The 20692-nt window shown below is 35.3% G+C and overlaps 2 protein-coding genes across 3 annotated transcripts; one reads left to right on the top strand and one right to left on the bottom strand.

Annotated features, from left to right (window-relative positions):
• Positions 1–205: 205 nt before the first annotated feature.
• Positions 206–17521, bottom strand: LOC149776633 (uncharacterized). Its single transcript, XM_089941132.1, has 3 exons — positions 17416–17521; positions 9256–9529; positions 206–2524 (listed from the first exon to the last, which is right to left on the bottom strand). The coding sequence occupies exons 1-3, from the start codon at positions 17482–17484 to the stop codon at positions 2280–2282; spliced, it is 588 nt and encodes a 195-aa protein (XP_089797258.1). The 5' UTR covers positions 17485–17521; the 3' UTR covers positions 206–2279.
• Positions 12111–20617, top strand: LOC149776632 (uncharacterized). Of its 2 annotated transcripts, none has more exons than XM_089941134.1 (3): positions 12111–12212; positions 18310–18543; positions 19386–20617. In XM_089941134.1, exons 2-3 carry the CDS (start codon positions 18312–18314, stop codon positions 19652–19654), a joined length of 501 nt encoding a protein of 166 aa, XP_089797260.1. In that variant the 5' UTR covers positions 12111–12212; positions 18310–18311; the 3' UTR covers positions 19655–20617. The 2 variants fall into 2 exon arrangements, with proteins under 2 accessions (XP_089797260.1, XP_089797259.1); XM_089941133.1 differs by lacking the exon at positions 12111–12212 and adding an exon at positions 17454–17585.
• The last annotated feature ends 75 nt before the right edge of the window (positions 20618–20692 follow it).

Genomic DNA, 20692 nt, shown 5'->3' with positions numbered 1-20692 from the left:
TTTTGTTGTATAAAATTCATATCAATTATAATGATAAATATGCGTTTTGTAATGGCTTACCAGAAAAATGGTGCATTTGTTTCTGGAATGCAGAGTGATTAATAGACCATGGAGTGATCTATCTCAGTGGAATCGATATGTACTAAAAATAATATTTACTCCAAGCGTCAAAATGGTTTTATTCAGAGAAATGAATGTAGAGCAATTGGATAAGAAACTTTTAATTTTATTCGTCTTCTTACCAAATATTACATATGCATATACAAGATGAAAAGAGACATACATAATTTAAATGGCCTTAAAAGCTACTTTACAGAATATATTATATTACAAAAATACATTGCGCTCATAGCGGACAGAAAACGTGCCATGAAAATTTGGGAAGAGTTAGAACCATTACTTCTTTCTAAGCAGAGTTCATTGTTAAATTTTACACTCTATATGCATAAACTTACAGGTGTGTATTGACTGGAACACAGCCATTGACTCTCTCTCTCTCTCTCTCTCTCTCTCACACACACACACACACACACACACACACACACATCTTCATTTCTTTATTTTCACAACATTAAATTAGATGTAACTAGATTAAATATTTCGAATCTATGTTGATGATATGCATATGCAATAATAATTAATAACTGTAAGGGAGAAGACTTTAATGTTGTGACAACAAATGGTCTGATCCCATTGCCAATCTCTCCAGGAAATAATAAAAATGTTTTGAAAAAAAAAATGCGTTTCGGAATCTCATCTAACTTTACAAAATTTCGATATTTAAGACCTTTAAAGTAGTACAAATGTCTTACGAATTTTAAGGTAGTTCAAATGTCGTACGAATTTTAAGGAAGCTCAGATGTCGCATGTAGATGCTGTCTACGAAGTTGCACCAATTAGTAAAAGCATAAACGAAACATTAAATCATATACATTTCATACCGGTTAAAATTGTTTTACTGTAGAAAACACAATACACTTATTTTCAATTATCAAATCAAAATCAATGTGAAATATTTAACACTTTAGTGTGCATTCCATTTTGTTGATTCTTTCGTACTTTTATCACGTTATAAAGGTTTAGCTTTGTTTGCTTTAGCTGCACGTTTAGTAAATCAACGATTATACTGTGCCGATAACTAAGCGTCTTTCCCAAGGATACACTGAATACAGGAGGATGCATTTGTGGTAGCTATTTGTAAATAATTGTTGGACATTTTGTTAGAGTTAACATTAGTTGGGGGTGAATCGAGTCTTTCAAATTTAAGTTTTTGGAACCGACTTTATCTCTTGAATCCGTATAGCAAGACTGCTTTACTTTTGGATTCGATTTGAGCTTTTGACTTGATCTGAACCATATTTTTGCTTACACAGTTACTATTTACTCTGTACAAACAACTAACCATTTTGTTTTCACCAAGACGCAGCAATCTTTAAATAGTTTATAAATGCATTTCCTTACCCGCCACACCAAAAATAACAGTTTCTAGAACGCGAGCAAAAGAGGGGGCAAAAGCTATTGTCTTTCAACTTTATCTCTCGTTTTCATTTATAAAATAAAGTTCATACACTGCCTGGCACCATAAAAATACGATCCAGCAACATGTATTTTATCTTTCTAAAATAGTTTAAAATGACTAAACTAGTGTATTATTTTGTTGTTGTTGAGTTTAATTATAGTGGCGTGCGCACAATTGTGCATGTGCCACTTTTTTCTGACTGCACCGCAGTCTGCTCGTTGTTCCTGGGGAAGGGAATGGTGCCACCTCCTCCAGGCTTTTATGGGTTCAAGGAACCCTGATAGTTTGTCCTCAACCTGTGGGTCCATAAAGGTCCCTTACAGTTGAATTACACCTGCAAAGTAGTATTTGTAAATGTAGCTAGGTTCATAATACCTTTCCAAACTATATGATTTCTTCCTTTTTGTCCGCAGTAGAGGCTAAAAACATACATGTATGCATGACAAGTAAAAACAAGCTGTAAACTTTGTACCTCGATGAAGTGTGCTTTTCAAGCACATTCTTTATAACTGCAGCAAAAAGAACATCAACAATAGTGCTTATGAAAACATTCAAATCGGGTAGCGTATTGATTCATTATAAATTCTAATATAAGAGTAGACAAATAATCCATAATCGTGAACGTGGAACGTTTTGTACACACACGAAACTTGTTTCCTTGTTTTTGTAAGACCTCGAAAATATATATTGGATAAAGTGTGACGTTGCTACATATGAAACGAGAAAGATTTTCTGTGTTTAAGTATTCAATGAACAAAATCTACACTTTAGGACAATCTTGTTTTTCCTGCATGTATTTGTACTTCATCCAGTCCTCTTCGTTGTAAAATAGCATAGCCTCGTTTGGGATTCCCGGACTGTCCTGGTCCCGAAACCAGCGATTGGTAGAAGGCACGAAGTAACCAGCCCCATTCCAAGGTCGGTTGAAGCCGAAGGTTTTGTAAGGAAGGAGAGTTGGCACTGGAACACCGGTGAAATCTCTAGGATATCCTGACATTGACAAGCCTGGAATATATATAGACTGTATAAGACAAATGTCTGAATGTCTTTCACTCTGAAAAACTTCATGATATATTCATTTTTGTGTTCATATAATAGAAATATATAACGTGGAAACATTCAGGCTGCCTTAATTTATCAGATGACTTTTCATGGTACAAATATTCTAAAACTGATTTTAAAAAATTCGAGCCGGCTACTCTCAAACATTTCTTCAAACGCTTGCCACAGCTGAGTTTAATAATGGATAGAACTGATCATATAAACGCTGTTACCGAAATCAAAGAGGCTATTAAATAGATGGCACCAGGTACAAATACCTGGTAGGATGAACATCGTATCGTGAACAAAACTTCATATAAACCCATTCCTCCTGCTCCTCAGAGAATCCTCTGAGTATTTATTTTAAAAAGACATGGACTGTAACTTGCCGTTATTTTGCTGTCGCCTCCAACATATTTCCGTACGCACATGTAAAGACCCTCAGATGACAATGTGTCTGACTAATATCTTAGTAGATAAATTGTATGATAATGCAGATTCACATCTTTAATGCTTCTTTTAGGGTCAATCTAGTTTAAACGCGTTGTGACACTATCGTCTACTAAAATCTGACCGCAAAAATCAATCTAAGCATTGCTTCGCTTCATTATCCTGACTGGTCGCCCCCGAACACCTTCAGGGAACTTAAAAGCTAGGGTACAAATATAATCATATGACAGCTTGTCTCGTTGACATCCTTCTCTTGTTCATGTATAAGTAATTAATGTTTGATCACTTGGTTCTAACGTGTACTGTCTGGATGACTGCCTAAGTCTCAAAAACGAAATTAAGAGCTATTGAAGCAAACAGTGGTATTTATGCATAAGCGGTCAAATAATTTATACTATTTTAAGTTTACTCTTGATAAAAGTCAATCCAGACAGCTACTGTTTAATTCACAATGTCTTAGAAAGATAACAAATGGCCTTACGTAAGAAAAAAACAGATGGATATCATTAAAATTATTATGATCAAAAATATAATGATAACTTGAAACTTTCAAATTTATCACACAAACAACAACACCAAATAAGACTGATGTTGTTTATGACAAAACATAATTAGCAATATTTATTGAAGGAAAAAATATCTTTGCTTTCTAATGGAAAAGTACTTTCTAAACCATCAGTTAACAATATCTTGCACATTATCAGCAAAAGAGAAACAGTTGATGTAATGTCCACTAGCCATGGCAACAAATGGCATACTCTTGTTGAATAACAGTTTTAGTCTTGCTCCCTAGAGGATGTTGCTTTTTATAATTTCTTTAAAATTTTCATGTTGAACTTGTGAATTGGTCATGTTCCTAGACATTTCCAAATAGTTTTGATGACATAATTTTGACTTTCACCATTTCATTTTGTATTCAGCTTCCTTAAGAATATACATCTACTTGTTAAATCCTTTATCCCTTATTTAGTTAGCCACAGGTCAGCTGGATACAGAGTTTGGGAGTTTTTAATGGAAATGTACATTGTAATAAAACTGAACAATACAAATAGGAATTTAAAAATAGGCATTTAAATGTAACATATCAACAGATAACAGGCAAAACTGTGCCTAAAACACGAGTTTCAAAATTAGATAAAAAATAAATTAAGAGGACACATACAATTTTGTCAATTTTAGAACTGAGAACATTTCCAAGAATTGGTCAACGTTATAACCTACACGGTGGCATCAGTGATAACTCTATTATTTATAATAATAACATAGGCGGATTTCCTAATGAACGGACATTTGATTACATTACTTTAAACGGATTTTAATCACTACGCTGGATTTGTGTCATTTACGTTTGAGTTGACTCTATCTGAATGGAGTGCTATATTGATAACTTTGAAACAAATTGATTTTTGAAAATTAAAGAATCTTTAAATACTGAAGGCCGTACAAGACTCAGTACTAAACAAAATGCGTCATACATAAAATTGACGAGAACTGAGGTGGCAAATTTACTTTTAGGCGTTACAGTCTGCAGGGAAGGAAGACTAAGCAATACTGTTAACAATCCTGTCAATGAAAAAATATAGCCATCTTGAATTATCAACTTTCATATTGTGCTCTTTCGAATACATTTTACATTTTTAAATCTGTCTTCATTGGATTTCACGGGGGCCCCGAGTGGTCTAAAGCGCTCTCCGTTACGGATCACTGCCATCTCGCCTCTGTCTGCGTGGGTTCGAGTCTCGGATTCAGCCAATGTGGATATGTGAGAAAGCTTGCTAGTAGCTTCTCGTGGGTCGGTGGTTCTTTCCGGGGTTTTCCCGTGTTCTTCCTCCACCATTAATACTGGCCGCCATGTATAGCCTATCTTGTGCTGAAAAATGGCGTTAAACAATACAACAACAACACTGGATTTCACGCTTCTGGTGCTTGACTAGTGAACATATTGTCTTTCATGGTTAGAAAGGTCAATAGCGGCCACCATAATGGTATGGGCAATGTATACATCCTGTTACCTGACACATTCAGCTCTTGTTAAGTAACCTGATCTTCAGTAGAGATCAATTATTAGAATTCCAAACATTTTCAATGTCACATCTGATCTAATGTTGTCTCTTAATTATGAAACCATGTGACCATGTGCCTGCAATTCTCATTCAGCTACTGTTTTCATCTCTCAATTTGGTCATGTACGTTTTTATTTCCTTGCGCCAGGGACCAATTTATATAACTCCACGTTTTGGAATAACCGCATAACCGCCGCTATACTCAATTACGTATTTCTCCTCTAGGTCATACCTACATATCCAAGTCTTTTGTTAACATAATTTTATTTTGTGCTGTAAATTACTGGATTTTCCAGGAGAAATACATCTCATAATTTCATTCCAGTGAATTACCACACAATTTTTTTTCAATGCCGTTGATCGACATCGATAACATTATGACTAATAAATTTGATATGCCATTTTGACATTGCTTTGTCTAAGTACCGCCACCTATCATAAAGGAGAATCAGGTTCATATCCCACAACGTGTTTATGCTTGCTTTTCTTCACATATTTATGTACTTTTACCTTGAAGGAGAATTACAGCACAACTGATATATTATGTGCTAATATACAAAAAACACAGCTGAATGTAAACATCTGAAATTATCATATTAGATACAGTAAGAAAGCTGATACTTCCATCTGTTTATGCATATTGCTGGTCAATACGTTTGAACATAAAACAAAACGAAACGTTGACTGTTCAGAGTGAATAAAAGATAGATGCCATCTCGTGAGTGAAAAGCTCAACTATTTTTATATACTCGACGAAATATATCCGTTCCCTCTCTCTCTCTCTCTCGCAAATTTTCTTGCAACAAATCTGAAAATGGCGACGACCACAAAAAAAATCTGTTCGGTGTGGTGGGGGTTAACATCATTTTTGAGCTAATAATAATAATAACGAGGACCTTGTATAGCGCCTAATCTTTAGAGGCTCTAAGCGCTTTACAACATTAGACAACACCTATAAGATAAAAAAAAACATATAATAATACTATTACAAAAACAAACACTATGAAATTAGAAAAACACTAAAAAGATAATTAAAGAAACTTGCTGATAATATTTCAGGTAGGAAACATTATTAGGCCTTTAAGTTTGTTCTTACAGTCGAAATAAGTGAGTTTTGAGAGCCCTCTTGAATGTGATCACTGTGTTTTTGTGTCTAAGTTCAGTGGGCAATTCATTTCACGTTGCTGAGCCTTGGTATGCAAAAGAACGCTGTCCATATGACTTTGTTTTCATAGTGGGAATAATGAGTATACGATTGTCAGAAGAGGAGCGTAAGTATCTTGCTGGTGTGTTCACATGGGTGAGATCGGATAAGTATGTTGGACTAGAGTCCGACAGTGAAACGTAGCACAGAGAACAAATTTTGTGTTTGATTCTGGATCGAATGGATAGCCAGTGTAGGGTACAGAGCAGCGGGGAGGTGTGCTCTGATCGTAGTACTCTAAGTATGATCCGGGCAGCTGTGTTTTAACTTGTTGAAGTTTCTGGAGTAGTTATTGAGATGAACCAGACATAATTGAGTTACAGTAGTCCAGTCTTGAAAGTACTAATGAACATACAAGTGTTTTAGTGGCATCAACTGAAAGATGTTTTCGAATTGAGCTGATGCGTCTCAGCTCAAGATATGCAGCCTTGTATATGTTCATGACATGTTGGTGCAATGTGAGAGTACTGTCCAGAGTAACACCTAGGTTTCGTACTGATTGTGTGAATTTAATGTTGATGTTGCTTATATGTATTGTTTGAGGTAGAGGATGTGAATGAGAAAGTCTTTGTGTTGTGATCAGAATGGCCTCAGTTTTATAATCATTCATCTGCAGCTTGTTACATGTCATCCATGATTTCACAACAGAAATGCACCTTCTACACCTTGGATGGTAGTATCAACTTCAGTTGGGTGGCTAGATTTGTAATTTTGGGTATCATCAGCGTACAATTGGTGAGACACTGGATGATGATCTATGACACTTGAGAGCGACTGAGTGTACATAATGAAGAGAACAGGGCCAAAAACAGACCCCTGTGGAACACCACAACATAGATCAACTGGGCTGGAGTGTATTCCATTTGCAGATACAATTTTTGTCCTGTTGACCAAGTAGGACTTGAACCACAGTAAGGCTGTATCATGAATGCCAAATACATGCTGGAGACGGTGAAGTAATATATCATGGTCCGTTGTGTCAAATGCTGCAGACAAATCAAGGAGGGTGAGGACTGTAATCTTTCCGCTGTCCAACGCAGAAAGAATGTCATTAACTACATTTAGAAGAGTAGTTTCAGTAATGTGGCAAGGGCGATATGCAGATTGTACATTGCTAAAAAGACTGTTTGAATTTAGATGAGATACAAGCTGAGATAGAACAACCTTTTTAAGATTTTTTATATGAATGGGAGATTAGAAACTGGGCTGTAGTTCTTTAAATCGTTATGGTCTAGTGTTGGTTTCTTCAGCAGAGGCTTTACAATGGCAGTTTTGGAAAAATGATGGGAATTCCCCGGATGAGAGAGAGGTATTAATAACATTAGTTAGTGAAGGCGATGCTGGATCTAAGCGCTCAAGCAGCAGTGATGTTGGAATTTGATCAAGTTCACATGACTTTGGTGCACTCTTCATCACGATTGTACGTACAAAGCTAGACATGGCAGCCATTATATTTGGGGAAGGAAGACTCTGGGAAGAAACATTGACCCACGGAAAGCTACTGGCAATCATTCTCACTTATCCAAGATGGTCAAGTCGAGACTCGGACCCACAAATAGAGATAGACTGTGATGGATATATCATTGTCAGATAACCATATAAAGTACTTCATATAACTCTAAATAAAAACGTAGAATTTAACTTGCAGGTAGCGTGGAAAACGTACATACTAGAAAGAAAATGTAAAATCTAAAAATTGTAAGAAATAACAAGAAAAGGTAAAAACATCTAAATATTGCAAAGAAAAGAGTCTCCAATGCAGTATATTAGTTGATAGGTAATACCAGTAGTGTCACTAGGGTTGGTGTCACCCAATGCGATAACTCACGGTGTCACCCCCATGGACCTCCTTCCTGCACAAAATTTCAAACATTTTATAGACAGTTATGTGCGGTAACTCATGGTGCCACCCCCATGGACCCCATACCCGCACACAATTTCAAAACTTGTATAGACAGTCATTTTGGTGTCACCCGGTGCGGTCCGCATCCTCTTCCCCTCTCACCCCCACCCCCCACCCCCCTAGTGACGCCACTGGGTAATGCTGTAAATTGCTTGGATCTTTTGCTCATGAAGTAAGAAGATAAAGCTGTTTCTTCACTTCGTTTTCAACATTCAGTCGGAAATGATCTTGAAGTTCAACAATGGACAATCAACCGAAACATAGTAAGCAAATAAAACATTAGAGACTGACAAATCCCAGCTATGTGTGTATCATTCGAAAGCAATGTGCACAGAGACAGGTCTTACAACAAAATCCCAGTTGATTATTCAGGTAACAAATATATATTTTTTCACAGATAAATCAGTAGAGAAACAAAAGACAATATCAAGGCTATTTGCTATGGAACACTAAGCTCTGGTCTTAGTTTTGCATGCATTATGTTTTTGTGTTGTGAAATAGCTGTTCAAGATGTCAATAGATGTCAACACTTGTCTTTAATGGACATACAAGTATCAGCGGACACGGGACTAGTGTGGGTAACACTGTCTATCATGTATACATCTGTCTATACAATTCCATGGCTATTGTGAAAACCTGGCCACTAACACTATATCATTTTATCGATCTACATCTTAGATTTAAAATACCAGGCAGATGCGCCATATTTACGCCTTCAAATTGACCCCTAGTCTGGCTGCACGAGTAAACATTATTTTGTCGTTGTATTTAGTTTTAGTGGTGTGGTATCACAATGCATAGTGTGAAAATACTCTGCTACCCTGTGTGATATAAATGCTGGATAATTATTTTAGTTTGTTCTTATACCCAGTACAGTATGTTAGTGTGTACAAATGGTACTGCAGTAGTGAGATAGAAACCTGGAATTTTGTTTTGGTTTATTCTTGCACTCAGTACGAGTGTACAGGTGTCAAAACAAAATATACGATCTGGAATCGACAATGTGTATGCTGTGAATGGGAGACAACTCATCAGAACTTATAGGGAAATTCGGGCAGAGGCATATAAAACAAACCTGACGATGAATGTGGTTTATCTCTTCTCCCTTGCCATGCCCTCCATTCGTCTTCCGATTCAAACAGTATGGCGTCTCTTCTTGTTTCCCGTGGCAAGGCTCTAACCATGTCATAAGAAATCCACCTTAGTTCGCTGGGCACGTAGTAGCCAGGCCCTTTGTACACGTGCGATTTGCCATCCCCACTCAAGTAATTGTGGAGTGGTACCATATTTCTCGGTCCTCTTGCAGCAAGATTTGTTCCTAGACCGGTACTATATTCAGGTTTTGCCATCTACAAAAATAAGAAAAAACATCTTGTTTATTCATTATTTAATCGATCCAGTTTTTCATTCCACATCGACGCAGAACAAGTCAGCTACATTTATATGAATATATAGTCAGAAAACAGACCTAACGTCATAGAAACAAAGGACAAACGAGAGCGAGAGAGAGAGAGAGAGAGAATTCGCAACTGTGACTTAAGTTCGTGGATGTAGCTACAAATGGTTAAAATTTTTGCAGTTCATGATGATGAATACGTTTTGATGGCTTAATAATTTTGTGTCAAACAGCTTTAGTTATCATCTGATATGATGTGGTTTCTAGTTGTGCATTTTAATTTTGGATTCTGTTGTTGTTGTTGTTGTAGGGTTTAACGCCATTTTTCAGCATGATAGGCTATACATGGCGGCCAGTATTAATGGTGAAGGAAGAACCCGGGAAAACCCCGGAAAGAACCACCGACCCACGAGAAGCTACTGGCACGCTTTCTCACATAACCACATTAGCCGAATCCGAGACTCGAACCCACGCAGATAGAGGTGAGATGGCAGTGATCCGTAACGGAGAACGCTTTAGACCACTCGGCCACTCGGGGCCCCTTAGATTTTGTGTTATAGTCAAATGTTATGCACTATATGTGTGTAATGATTTTGTCTTATTTTCTTAGTGGATGAAAATGTATATCTCTTGTGACGAGTAAAATGGATACTAGGACAAAATGGTAGCGGACTAAATGGTACGGACAAAATGGTATGGACAAAATATTAAGTGGACATAATGGTATTGGACAAATTGGTATGGATAAAATGGTGCAGATAAAATGATACGGACAAAATGGTACTAGGATTAAATAGTACAGACAAAATGGTACCCTACCAAATATACACAGCTCTCGTAAGTCTTTCCAGGCTTTCTAGGGTGTCACTTTTCCACTAATCGCAAATGTCACAATTGCTGTAATATATTAACGGCGCGTTTTTTTTGGCATGCGCGCAAACGACGGGACACGAAAAATTAGGTGTAGTTAGAAGAACTTAAAATTTTGTAATAAAAAATAACTTTTTGAAAGCCTTTTTAAAGGGAAGGAAGAACATGGTAGCGTGACACAAACACTTGATCAAGTTATTCCTAGGCTTCATGGTAAATGCTTAATTTTAATGCCAGAAAGCAGGTTGATGAAGGTCATCATAAAGTTATTTTTAGTTGTCTGATTTAAAAATGAGACTAACATAAACTCTGTCTCAGATGATTTGAAAAACCATTGTCCATTAGCTTATGTCTGGGTTGAATGCACAGGTATATTGACATAAATTGCTTTTAGGTCATGGAAGACTGATTTTGTTGATTCAAAATTGTTGCGAATTTTTTTCAGTCATTAAAATTTCATTGAATTACAATTTGGTATGGCTGCATTTTGTAGATTTTGTAGATTCTGCATAAGTTATTTGCAGTTTCACTTGAGTTTTTATTTTATTTTATAAAATACAATTAACATTTCCGAAGTTACACGAATTTAATAAAAAAAATCATTTGTATTGGTATCTTTTTCAGTTAGTTTATGGATGCGTGAATATTTTAATGTGTATAAATATTAAATTTTATTATGATTTTAGGTAATTATTTATTAGCAAGCGAAATTATAATATATGTACCATTTTATCCCGTTTTGTCCCATACCATTTTGTCTGCAACATTTTATCCATACCATTTTGTCTATACCATTTAATCCTAGTAGCATTTTGTCCCATACCATTTTGTCCGCACCATTTTATCCATACCAATTTGTCCAATACCATTATGTCCACTTAACATTTTGTCCATACCAATTTGTCCGTACCATCTTGTCCGCTACCATTTTGTCCGGCCACCGTAAAATGTATGTATTGCTCATGCTCGTTGTACATGTCATGTGTGTAATGTTCATACTCGTTGTATCCGATTATGTAGTATTTCTCTCTCTCTCTCTCTCTCTCTCTGTGAAAATTTAATTTATTAATTTGAAAATATTTAGGAAATTTCTATCATGCCTGCAATAAAACAGAATATAAGTCTGGGTAAGATCATTTTGCCAGAAAAGCTGTTTGTCCATACTTTTATGTTTCGTTCAGTTTCTTCTTGTTGTTATTTAATGGACAAGATAGAGGAGTTCCATAACTTAAAACTTTTAATATGACCAGTTCGTGAAATTTTCCATAAGAGTTCTTATCATCAGGCCCGACAAGAGGGGGAGGGGGAAACTAGGAATATATCCCAAATGCCCGGGTTCGGTCCGAACTACACCTTTCAATTTTATAAAAGAAAACTTTTTTTTAACAAGAACTAGGAAAGGGCCCTGGGCCCATGATCGCTCTCGACTACCCTGCTTAAAATTATATATTTCACAGCGCCCCAGTCATAGACGAGTTTTATCATAAACGTCTGGAAAAGTTCATTTTTGTATCAATGTGTCTAGCCTCGTCTTGTCCAACGTCTAAACAATCGACTGACATAATCTCTTCGCAGAGCCAGATATAGTCAACGTACTATAATTTTTCCAGCCAATAGCAACTCTGTGACGTCATGTCCTAGGCAACGCACAGAAGTATGTTGCATAGCGATGGTTGCACATGACATAACTGCAAACGGTGTATGAGGTGCATTTGGTCCAGTTGCAGCCTAGTGTTCGGTGTCCTAAATCCAAAATGTACTGATAGGTTCGTGTGCTTATCTTTTCTGACTTGGTCGCATACCTATGATTTGTATTTTGTTTCTTTCCTGCACTGAACGGGTACCAACTTCTTACAATCCGTTTACATGTACCAGTTTACATATATGTTCAAATTTGTAAACGTATGGATATTTACTTGAACATGTAAATGTTGTCCTGTGAACGGATTTTGCGTACGTATGCAAAACTGCATGGTAATATATGTGCTTGATCTTCTGGAGTAATGCAAATGCCTAATTCCAATGTGTAAATGTGCATAATATAGGTAAGCGGATGGGGCTAAAACTGTAGATTTCCATAATATAGGTAAGCGGATGGGGCTAAGCCTGTAGATATCCATAATATAGGTAAGCGGATGGGGCTAAGCCTGTAGATTTCTATAATATAGGTAAGCGGATGGGGCTAAGCCTGTATATTTGCATAATATAGGAAAGGGGATGGGGTTAAGCCTGTGAATTTCCATAATATAGGAAAGGGGATGGGGTTAAGCCTGTCAATTTCCATAATATAGGAAAGGGGATGGGGTTAAGCCTGTCAATTTCCATAATATAGGAAAGGGGATGGGGTTAAGCCTGTGAATTTTCATAATATAGAAAAGGGGATGGGGCTAAGTCTGTATATTTCCATAATATAGGTAAGCGGATGAGGTTAAGTCTGTACAATACATCTGCTGTATGAAAGTGAACTGACCTAAGTATGTTAAATGTGTATAGTATAAGAAGCTTGACGTGGCTAAGTCTGTTAATTTGCATTGTATTCAAAACGGTTAGCATATTAAAGCATAGCCAATAACACACACACACGTGTGACTTTAAAATACTTTTAAAGAATTTTAGCAAAGTTCAGTTTGAACCATATAGCTATTTGTACTTAACCATGCGCCTCTTGTAGTTTGTTACAATTTGGCAATGACATTCTTCATAACAATCTTCGTGGGATTGACAATTGTATGTTTTAAATTTTAGAACTGAAAATGAAATATTTTTTATAATGTCTCCAATTGTTTTTATGTCCACGTTGGAGTTCCAAATCAAATGTGTGTGTGTGTGTGTGTGTGTGTGTGTGTGTGATTTGGATTTTAATGTAGCTTTAAAAATAATCAGTCATATCGCTACGATGTCTGCAGTGTGACAGTTGTATAGTGATGTCTAGGACTGGGACATCTTGCCACAGACATGCAGCATCACGTCCCACCCAGTCAGATTATCCTAACTCTAGGCTAACCAGTCATAACGCTAACCTCTTAATGCATAGCATCAAGCAAGGCAGCTGTAGTACCATTTCTATATCTATATGGTATGACTCGGCCGGGCTTCGAACCCGCGACCTCCAGTATCCGAGGCGGACGCTCTAACCACAAGGCGACGGAACGTCCTCAAAATTAAAGGGTTACAGTAAAATATAAATGTTTTAAGTTATATGTGATGCACTTGCCAATACATTCTGGGTAGGTCCATTAAAGTTATATGTAATGGACTTGTCAATGCATTCTGGGTAGGTCTATTAAAGTTATATGTGATGCACTTGTCAATACATTCTGGGTAGGTCTATTACAAAGTTATATGAAACCCAATACCAACAATAGTACATCTGATATAAAACTCATACCGGCGTTTTCAGCGATGATTCAATTCATATAACAACGTTTGAATGATACACAAAATAAACATCAACGAGATAAATTACCATTTATTATTAGGTGAAGTAAAATCTTGAGATGCTATGTTTATTGCTACAATGATTCCAATCTTTACAGAAGCACACAGATCTACTCCATTATCATCTTTACCTTGAATTTGTTACAAATCAATGGATGTAAATATTTTGCTATATCTTTCTTTTACCTAACCCAACAGTTTCAAATTTAAGTTGCGATGTTCTAAGACTTAATTTCCAACTGAAGACATTTGACACGCAATACTACCATTAGGCATTTGTATCAACAAAATCAAGATACGCATAATTAGCTTATTTTATGCATATCATTAATATTAATGTACCATTTTATTGAGAAAATCATCCACGATGATATGCAAACGAGAAAAGAATTGCACAAATCTTCATATTTGACTTAAGGTTCCACTTTACAGCTGCGCACTATGAATAGGAATTGACTTTTAAGAAGAAACAAATTGCCCAGGATATCTTTACTGGTAATCCGGATTATTTAAAAAGAACATTGTATATTTTAGATACTGTTAACATAGCTTTCAATTCTCTTTCTTTTGGTGTATGATTGATGTGCATAATTTGGTTAATAAAATATATACCTTGGCTTTACTTCAAATGTGCACCTTTCAAAGGACTGCTTTGTTTGCTCGGCCTTTTTCAATATCTGGACTTCAGGGGTAATTTAGTGGAAAACAAGTTTTTCAATAAAATTGTTTGTTCTTTTATATTTTTCAATTAATTTATTGCATTCTCAATTATTATTGTCTGCTCTAGCAAACTCATCTTTTTGTGTTATTAACTGCTGAAGTTTGTATACTTTAGACTAATTCAGGTTCAGGTGCACATGGAAATAGCCATTTGATCAGCTGTTTTCTTTCGGCATCGCGTTGTTTCCCTAATATTACAGATAAAGAAATGTCACTGATGAAAGTAGCATAGAGATATGACAACATTCTTCTCTGATGTGTTTGCTGTACATGCACTCAACTTCCCTTATAAATGTCTCGGATTCAGAACTACATAGTAATGTAGAGATGAACAAAATAGCCTTGATCTTCGAGATTACCATATTAAAAGCTCGCAGAGACTTCCAAATGTATTTTACCAGCAGTAAGATTAACATCAACAAGATTTTTTTCAAAATTAACCCATTTAATAGACGTGTGTCTTGCTAATTACTCAAACATTTACATGTGAATAATACTCAAACATTACCATGTGAAAAATACTCAAACATTGCCATTTGACTAAATTTTTGTGTAAAGAACTCGAATTGGCTAATTTCGTTCTCACGAAATGGAGTTTACACCAGGCCCTGTTATCGCCAAACTTTTACGCCTGTTCTATGAATATCCTCCCCTTTTCACATATTCATATCCTCCGCTTGATGCATAACCATATCTTTCCATTAGGCATATTCATATCCTCCCCTTTAGGCATATTAATATCCTCCCCTTTATGCATATTATTATCCTCCCCTTTATGCATATTAATATTCTTCCTTTATGCATATTAATATCCTCCCCTCTATGCATATTCATATCCTCCCCTTTATGCATATTAATATCCTCCCTTTTATGCATATTAATATCCTCCCCTTTATGCATATTAATATCCTCCCCTTTATGCATATTAATATCCTCCCTTTTATACATATTAATATCCTCCCCTTTATGCATATTGATATTCTCCCCGTTTTACATATCCTCATGATCCCTTTTTTACATATTTATATCCTCCCCTTGAGGCATATCCATATCCTTCCTTATATGCATATTCATATCCTCCCCTTGGAGCAAATCCATATATATATATATATATATATATATATATATATATATATATATATATATATATATATATATATATATATATACACACAAACATACATACATACATACATATGGTTTATGCATATGTACAAACGTGTCCTCCATGGTAAGCCACTTCTATTTACTGGAGATGGAATGTAACTCTTCAGCTGCTGTGCACATTTATAGAATCATATCACAAAGTTCAAAGCAAGCTCTGAAAGGTCAAAGCGAAGTTGGGTAATACTGCATATAAGCACATGCACGACTGGAAGGTTCAAATAATTCCCTATCTTTTTATCGAAAGGCTTCGAATATTTGTTCTTTAAATCAGCAAAGTACTTCAGAAGTTGTAGACAGGAGATAGATTCGTTAAAAAGGGTCAATTACTCTTAGATGCATATATTTGTAAGCAGATATCGTATGAAATAACTGCCAAGACAAGAACATCGAAGATGATGCCAAAGATAGGAAAATGTTTGTTGTTGTTAATAATAATAATAATAATAATAATAATAATAATAATAATAAATAAATAAATAAATAAATAAATAAATAAATAATAATAATAATAATAATAATAATAATAATAAGATGATGATGAAGATGAAGAAGAAGAATTGTGATGTGATTTTTTTTTTATTTTTAACGTAGCTTTAACAATTTTTCAGTCATATCGCTACGATGTCTGCAATGTGGCAGTTTATAGTGATGCCTAGCACTGGGGCATCATGACGCAGACATGTAGCATGATGTCCCACCCAGTCACATTATCCTGACACCAGGCTGTCCAGTCCTAACACTAACCTCTTAATGCTGAACGCCATGCGAGGCAGCTGTTAGTACCATTTTTTAAGTCTCTGGTATGACTCGGCCGGGGATCGAACCCACGACCTCCCGCATCCGAGGCGGACGCTCTAACCACTAGGCCACCGGAGCGGTTCAGAAGAAGAATTGACAATGGTTGTAATCTGTGACCTGTAAAAAGCTTGAAATATCCAGTTAGCGTATTTTTCGTAAGATCCATGTCAACGCACTGCACATTTATGTGTACATTTTTCAAATATGTACATATTGTTAAAATTGTGTGCATAATATGGGATATAAGGCTGTATTGTTATGCGTGTTTTTAAACACAATTATATTTGCATAGTTTGCTAGATAGATAGATATGTGGGTCGTTAGGTGTGCATACATGGAAGTCAATAATATCAGAAATCAAGAAGGAATGAAATATGAAACAATGAACGAAAGGATGGAAAGAAAGAAGGAAGTATGCATGCAAGTGTGTGTGTGTGTGAAATACTTACAAACATGTTTGATTTTGTATGTGTACATAAACCTCATATTACGTAACACATTCGTTCATCAATCCATCAATCCATTTTTGCCATACTTTATTTTGTTAGCAATAGTTATCAAAGGTGGGGTAGACAACTATGACATCATATAATACATGTATATACTGTATAGCATTGCTTACGTGTGGACCGATAATTCACACGTAATACTAGAATATTGACGGCTATTTGCATATGCATAACACAGAGAAGGTCGACCAGGCATGAATCTCAGATTGTGAGTCATTTACGTTTACTGCATACACTAGGACTGAAGTATGAACATCTTACTGTTAACAACTCCACTGAACACGTATAAAATTAAAATATGTGTGTGGGGGTAGAGTGTAAAGGGAGGATTACATACCTTTGATAAGAAGCGAAATGAATCCCACCTTCGACAGACTGGACCTGTAAAAAAATAGAAATGGTACATATACACCGACGAATTTGATCCTAGCAACGAAGGTAAACAATAGAGTGCCACCTTCCGGTCAGGTAAAAGAGAGGTATATGTCCAATACATAAACAATACAGGTAAGTATATCCAAATTCAGCCACTATCTATTGGGTTTATCTTATACAATATGCAGAAATTGTTCTATTTGATGTAATTTGATATATTTTCGCATACTGTTGAAATGTATTTATTGAAAAATAGCTAACTTTGCTCAAGAACTTCGTTTCATTCGTGTGCGCTGTACCCTGTAGAAAATGCAATGTCAACTTTAAAAAGCCCCGTCGTGTGAATTTAGTGAAAACAATACGAGGTTTTGTCATCTTGATGTAGGCAAATATTAATTATCATTCGCATTTGATTCTGAACGGCCTATTTGAACTGATTATTCTTAATAAAGAGGAACACTGTATCACACGGTTACACAGGTATGTAATCAATATGAACAAGTGAATACATATATCTCGTCATGACAAGAGACTACTGTTTACATATTACCGGTCTTAATGACTATGTAGATTATTGTCAATACACATTTTTTACAATAATTCAGAAAATATGCCAGAAGTGTAAGTATTGGTCGTCATTAATAAATGTATCATGATCATATTGTATCATCGTCGTCGTCAGTATACTAGTAATATTGATATTGTGGCCTGATGTTGATGACGATTACCATTATGTTATTATTATTATTATTATTTATTTTATTTTATTATTATTATTATTATTATTATTATTATTATATTTGCTATTGTTTTGTTTTTGTTTGTCTTCTTCGTATTATTATTATTATTATTATAGACATGGCGACAGACCTTCCGAAGCCTCACTATTCTACGCCATCCAATAATTATCTATCTGGAGACTGGAAGTCACATGTCTGGTCTGGGCAAGCGCACTACGTCCCATCTGAACGTGCCTGGATCAGTTACCATGACTCCCGATCGCTGCCACGTGTAACGAAGAGAGATGCAATTGAGTTCCAATCAGAAGAGGAGTGGGTGGCGTTTACAAGAGAAAGGGACACTCCCTCTGGTAAAGAATGTTTAAACGACCGGGTGGGGTGCAAATAAAATGCTCTCTCTCTCTCTCTGAATGTATATATATATATATATATACATATATATATATATATATATATATATATATATATATATATATATATATATATATATATATATATATATATATATATATATATATATATATATATATATATATATATATGAAACACAATTTAATCAACGACATTCTATCTGCACTGCAGTTTTCCATACCGTCATGTCATGCTGGACGATTTTGCTCATTGACTATTTTATGAAAGTATTTGATCAAAGTCCATGCCCTTTGTAAAGGAACCAAGATGACAGACGGTAACGTTAACTTCAGTCCCTACATTCCTGATCATACATTTCTGTTCCTGGACTCTAAGTTTTCAATTTTGTTTTCTATATTCCGCATTCTTACGCATTTGTAAACACGTGATCTACACATCCATTATCAAAATCCAGAGATTTTTTTTTTGGTAGTTTACTCGACAAATGTCATCATGCTAAATATTTTGTCCGTCGTCTAACAACCTTCGTCCTCTCTCTCTCTCTCTCTCTCTCTCTCTCTCTCTCTCTCTCTCTCTCTTTCTCTTCTTCTTCTTCTTCTTCTTCTTCTTCTTCTTCTTCTTCTAATCGTTTCAATAGAATGTAATCAGATGTCAAAGCGTCACCACCAGGTACGACTGTGCTAAGTGTTCAGCAAAAATTGAAATAAAAATAAAGAAAACTTCAAACATAGGAAACATAAATTGATATTTAACACAAGTAAATGTTTTGAAAGCTGGGTGTTACAGAGATACAATAACTTTCTGAATTTTTATGTTCTAGGATACTACCACAAGAACATCGGTCTCAAGCAGAGTGGAACTCCAGAGTTGAGGTTATCTGGCTACACTCGGGATCTACCCAGCATGCCCCCAAAAGACATTTTCCAGAACCCCTGGCCAAAATCGGATGCGTGGACCCCCATTCAAAGAGAGGGGCGTGGTGAATATTACGGGTATTACCACGAAGCCATGACGAGAGAGAATGAAAGAAGAATGAAAACGTATCCGACTAGTATGAAAATTGAACCAAGAGACATTCCAAAGCTGTGAATAACAGTGTTGTAGAAAGGAGTTTGCGACTATATCTTTTATAATGAAATATACATTTGGAAATGGTAATTTTGCACTGAAATAATAATTGCAAAAGGAAAAACTCTTGATGCATCAAATACTGGTACAGCTAAAACAAATGCTTCTATATCTGTGTATTTTGATGTAAATGATGGTTGTTGAAACGTACTTCCACATTTTAATTATGTCAATTTGTTTTGTTTTTACAAGCAAAATATAAAATTTGTCTAAGATGTGAATAGAGGTGAATTTTATTGAGATGATTTAGGTTCTTATAATGATAGACAAATGAATGAAAGAATTAAAAATATTCATTTTTTGTAACTACTTCCTTACATCCATTAATAGACGATTCTTTTGTAAACCAGGCTTTTTCAATGAGGATGGCATTATTTAGACTTTTACAAATTCCTCCTAATTAAAATAAGCAATTGTTGCAATATAAATAATTGTTGATTTATCGGAAAAAAAATGTCAAAAGTATAATGTTCTTTCCGGGGAGAGATTCCTTCTGGTACTCCTTTCCTTATGTCTAAATGTCTGGATAATGAAGTTGCACGACAGGTATGTTCTGTTTTGATTAGTTTTGCTCACTTGGAACCAAGGCTGAAAAGTATGATTTGTTTTTAAAAAAATTCTTTTATTTTGTTTTGTTTTGTTTTATTTTATTTTATTTTATTTTATATTTATTTATTTATTTATTTATTTATTTATTTATTTATTTCCTAACCTTGCACTTTTCTATTTCCTGTATTATTCAGCATTTTTTTCTACATGAATCAGTAAACAATTTATGAATGTTCTGTGTGTGTAATAGTGCTAAACGGAGCCTAAAGAAAATACTCTAATTTTTGCACAGTGTGAAATTGTTTCATATATCTGTTTACTACGTTTGCTCTGAGCATCAGTATTATCGCTTAATAAAGTAATTTTATTACTGTACATCATTTCATCTTCTGTGCTTTAAAAAAAAAAAAAAAAAAAAAACAAACTCGATCCCTATTTGTTGCTAATGGT

This window comes from Sinohyriopsis cumingii, chromosome 18, assembly GCF_028554795.1.
Source record: "Sinohyriopsis cumingii isolate HCF-2022 chromosome 18, ASM2855479v2, whole genome shotgun sequence".
Taxonomy (NCBI): domain Eukaryota; kingdom Metazoa; phylum Mollusca; class Bivalvia; order Unionida; family Unionidae; genus Sinohyriopsis; species Sinohyriopsis cumingii.
This window is presented reverse-complemented; position numbering and strand designations above follow the sequence as displayed.

Bases quoted from the DNA above. Each gene is read 5' to 3' on its own strand.
- LOC149776633 (XM_089941132.1), bottom strand. From the start codon at position 17,484: ATGTACCATTTCTATTTTTTTACAGGTCCAGTCTGTCGAAGGTGGGAT. The intron at 9,530-17,415 runs GTATGTAATCCT...TTATTTTTGTAG, and splicing joins CATTTCGCTTCTTATCAAAG to ATGGCAAAACCTGAATATAG. The intron at 2,525-9,255 runs GTTTGTTTTATA...TATATATTCCAG, and splicing joins TAAACCACATTCATCGTCAG to GCTTGTCAATGTCAGGATAT.
- LOC149776632 (XM_089941134.1), top strand. From the start codon at position 18,312: ATGGCGACAGACCTTCCGAAGCCTCACTATTCTACGCCATCCAATAAT. The intron at 18,544-19,385 runs GTAAAGAATGTT...TTTATGTTCTAG, and splicing joins AGAAAGGGACACTCCCTCTG to GATACTACCACAAGAACATC.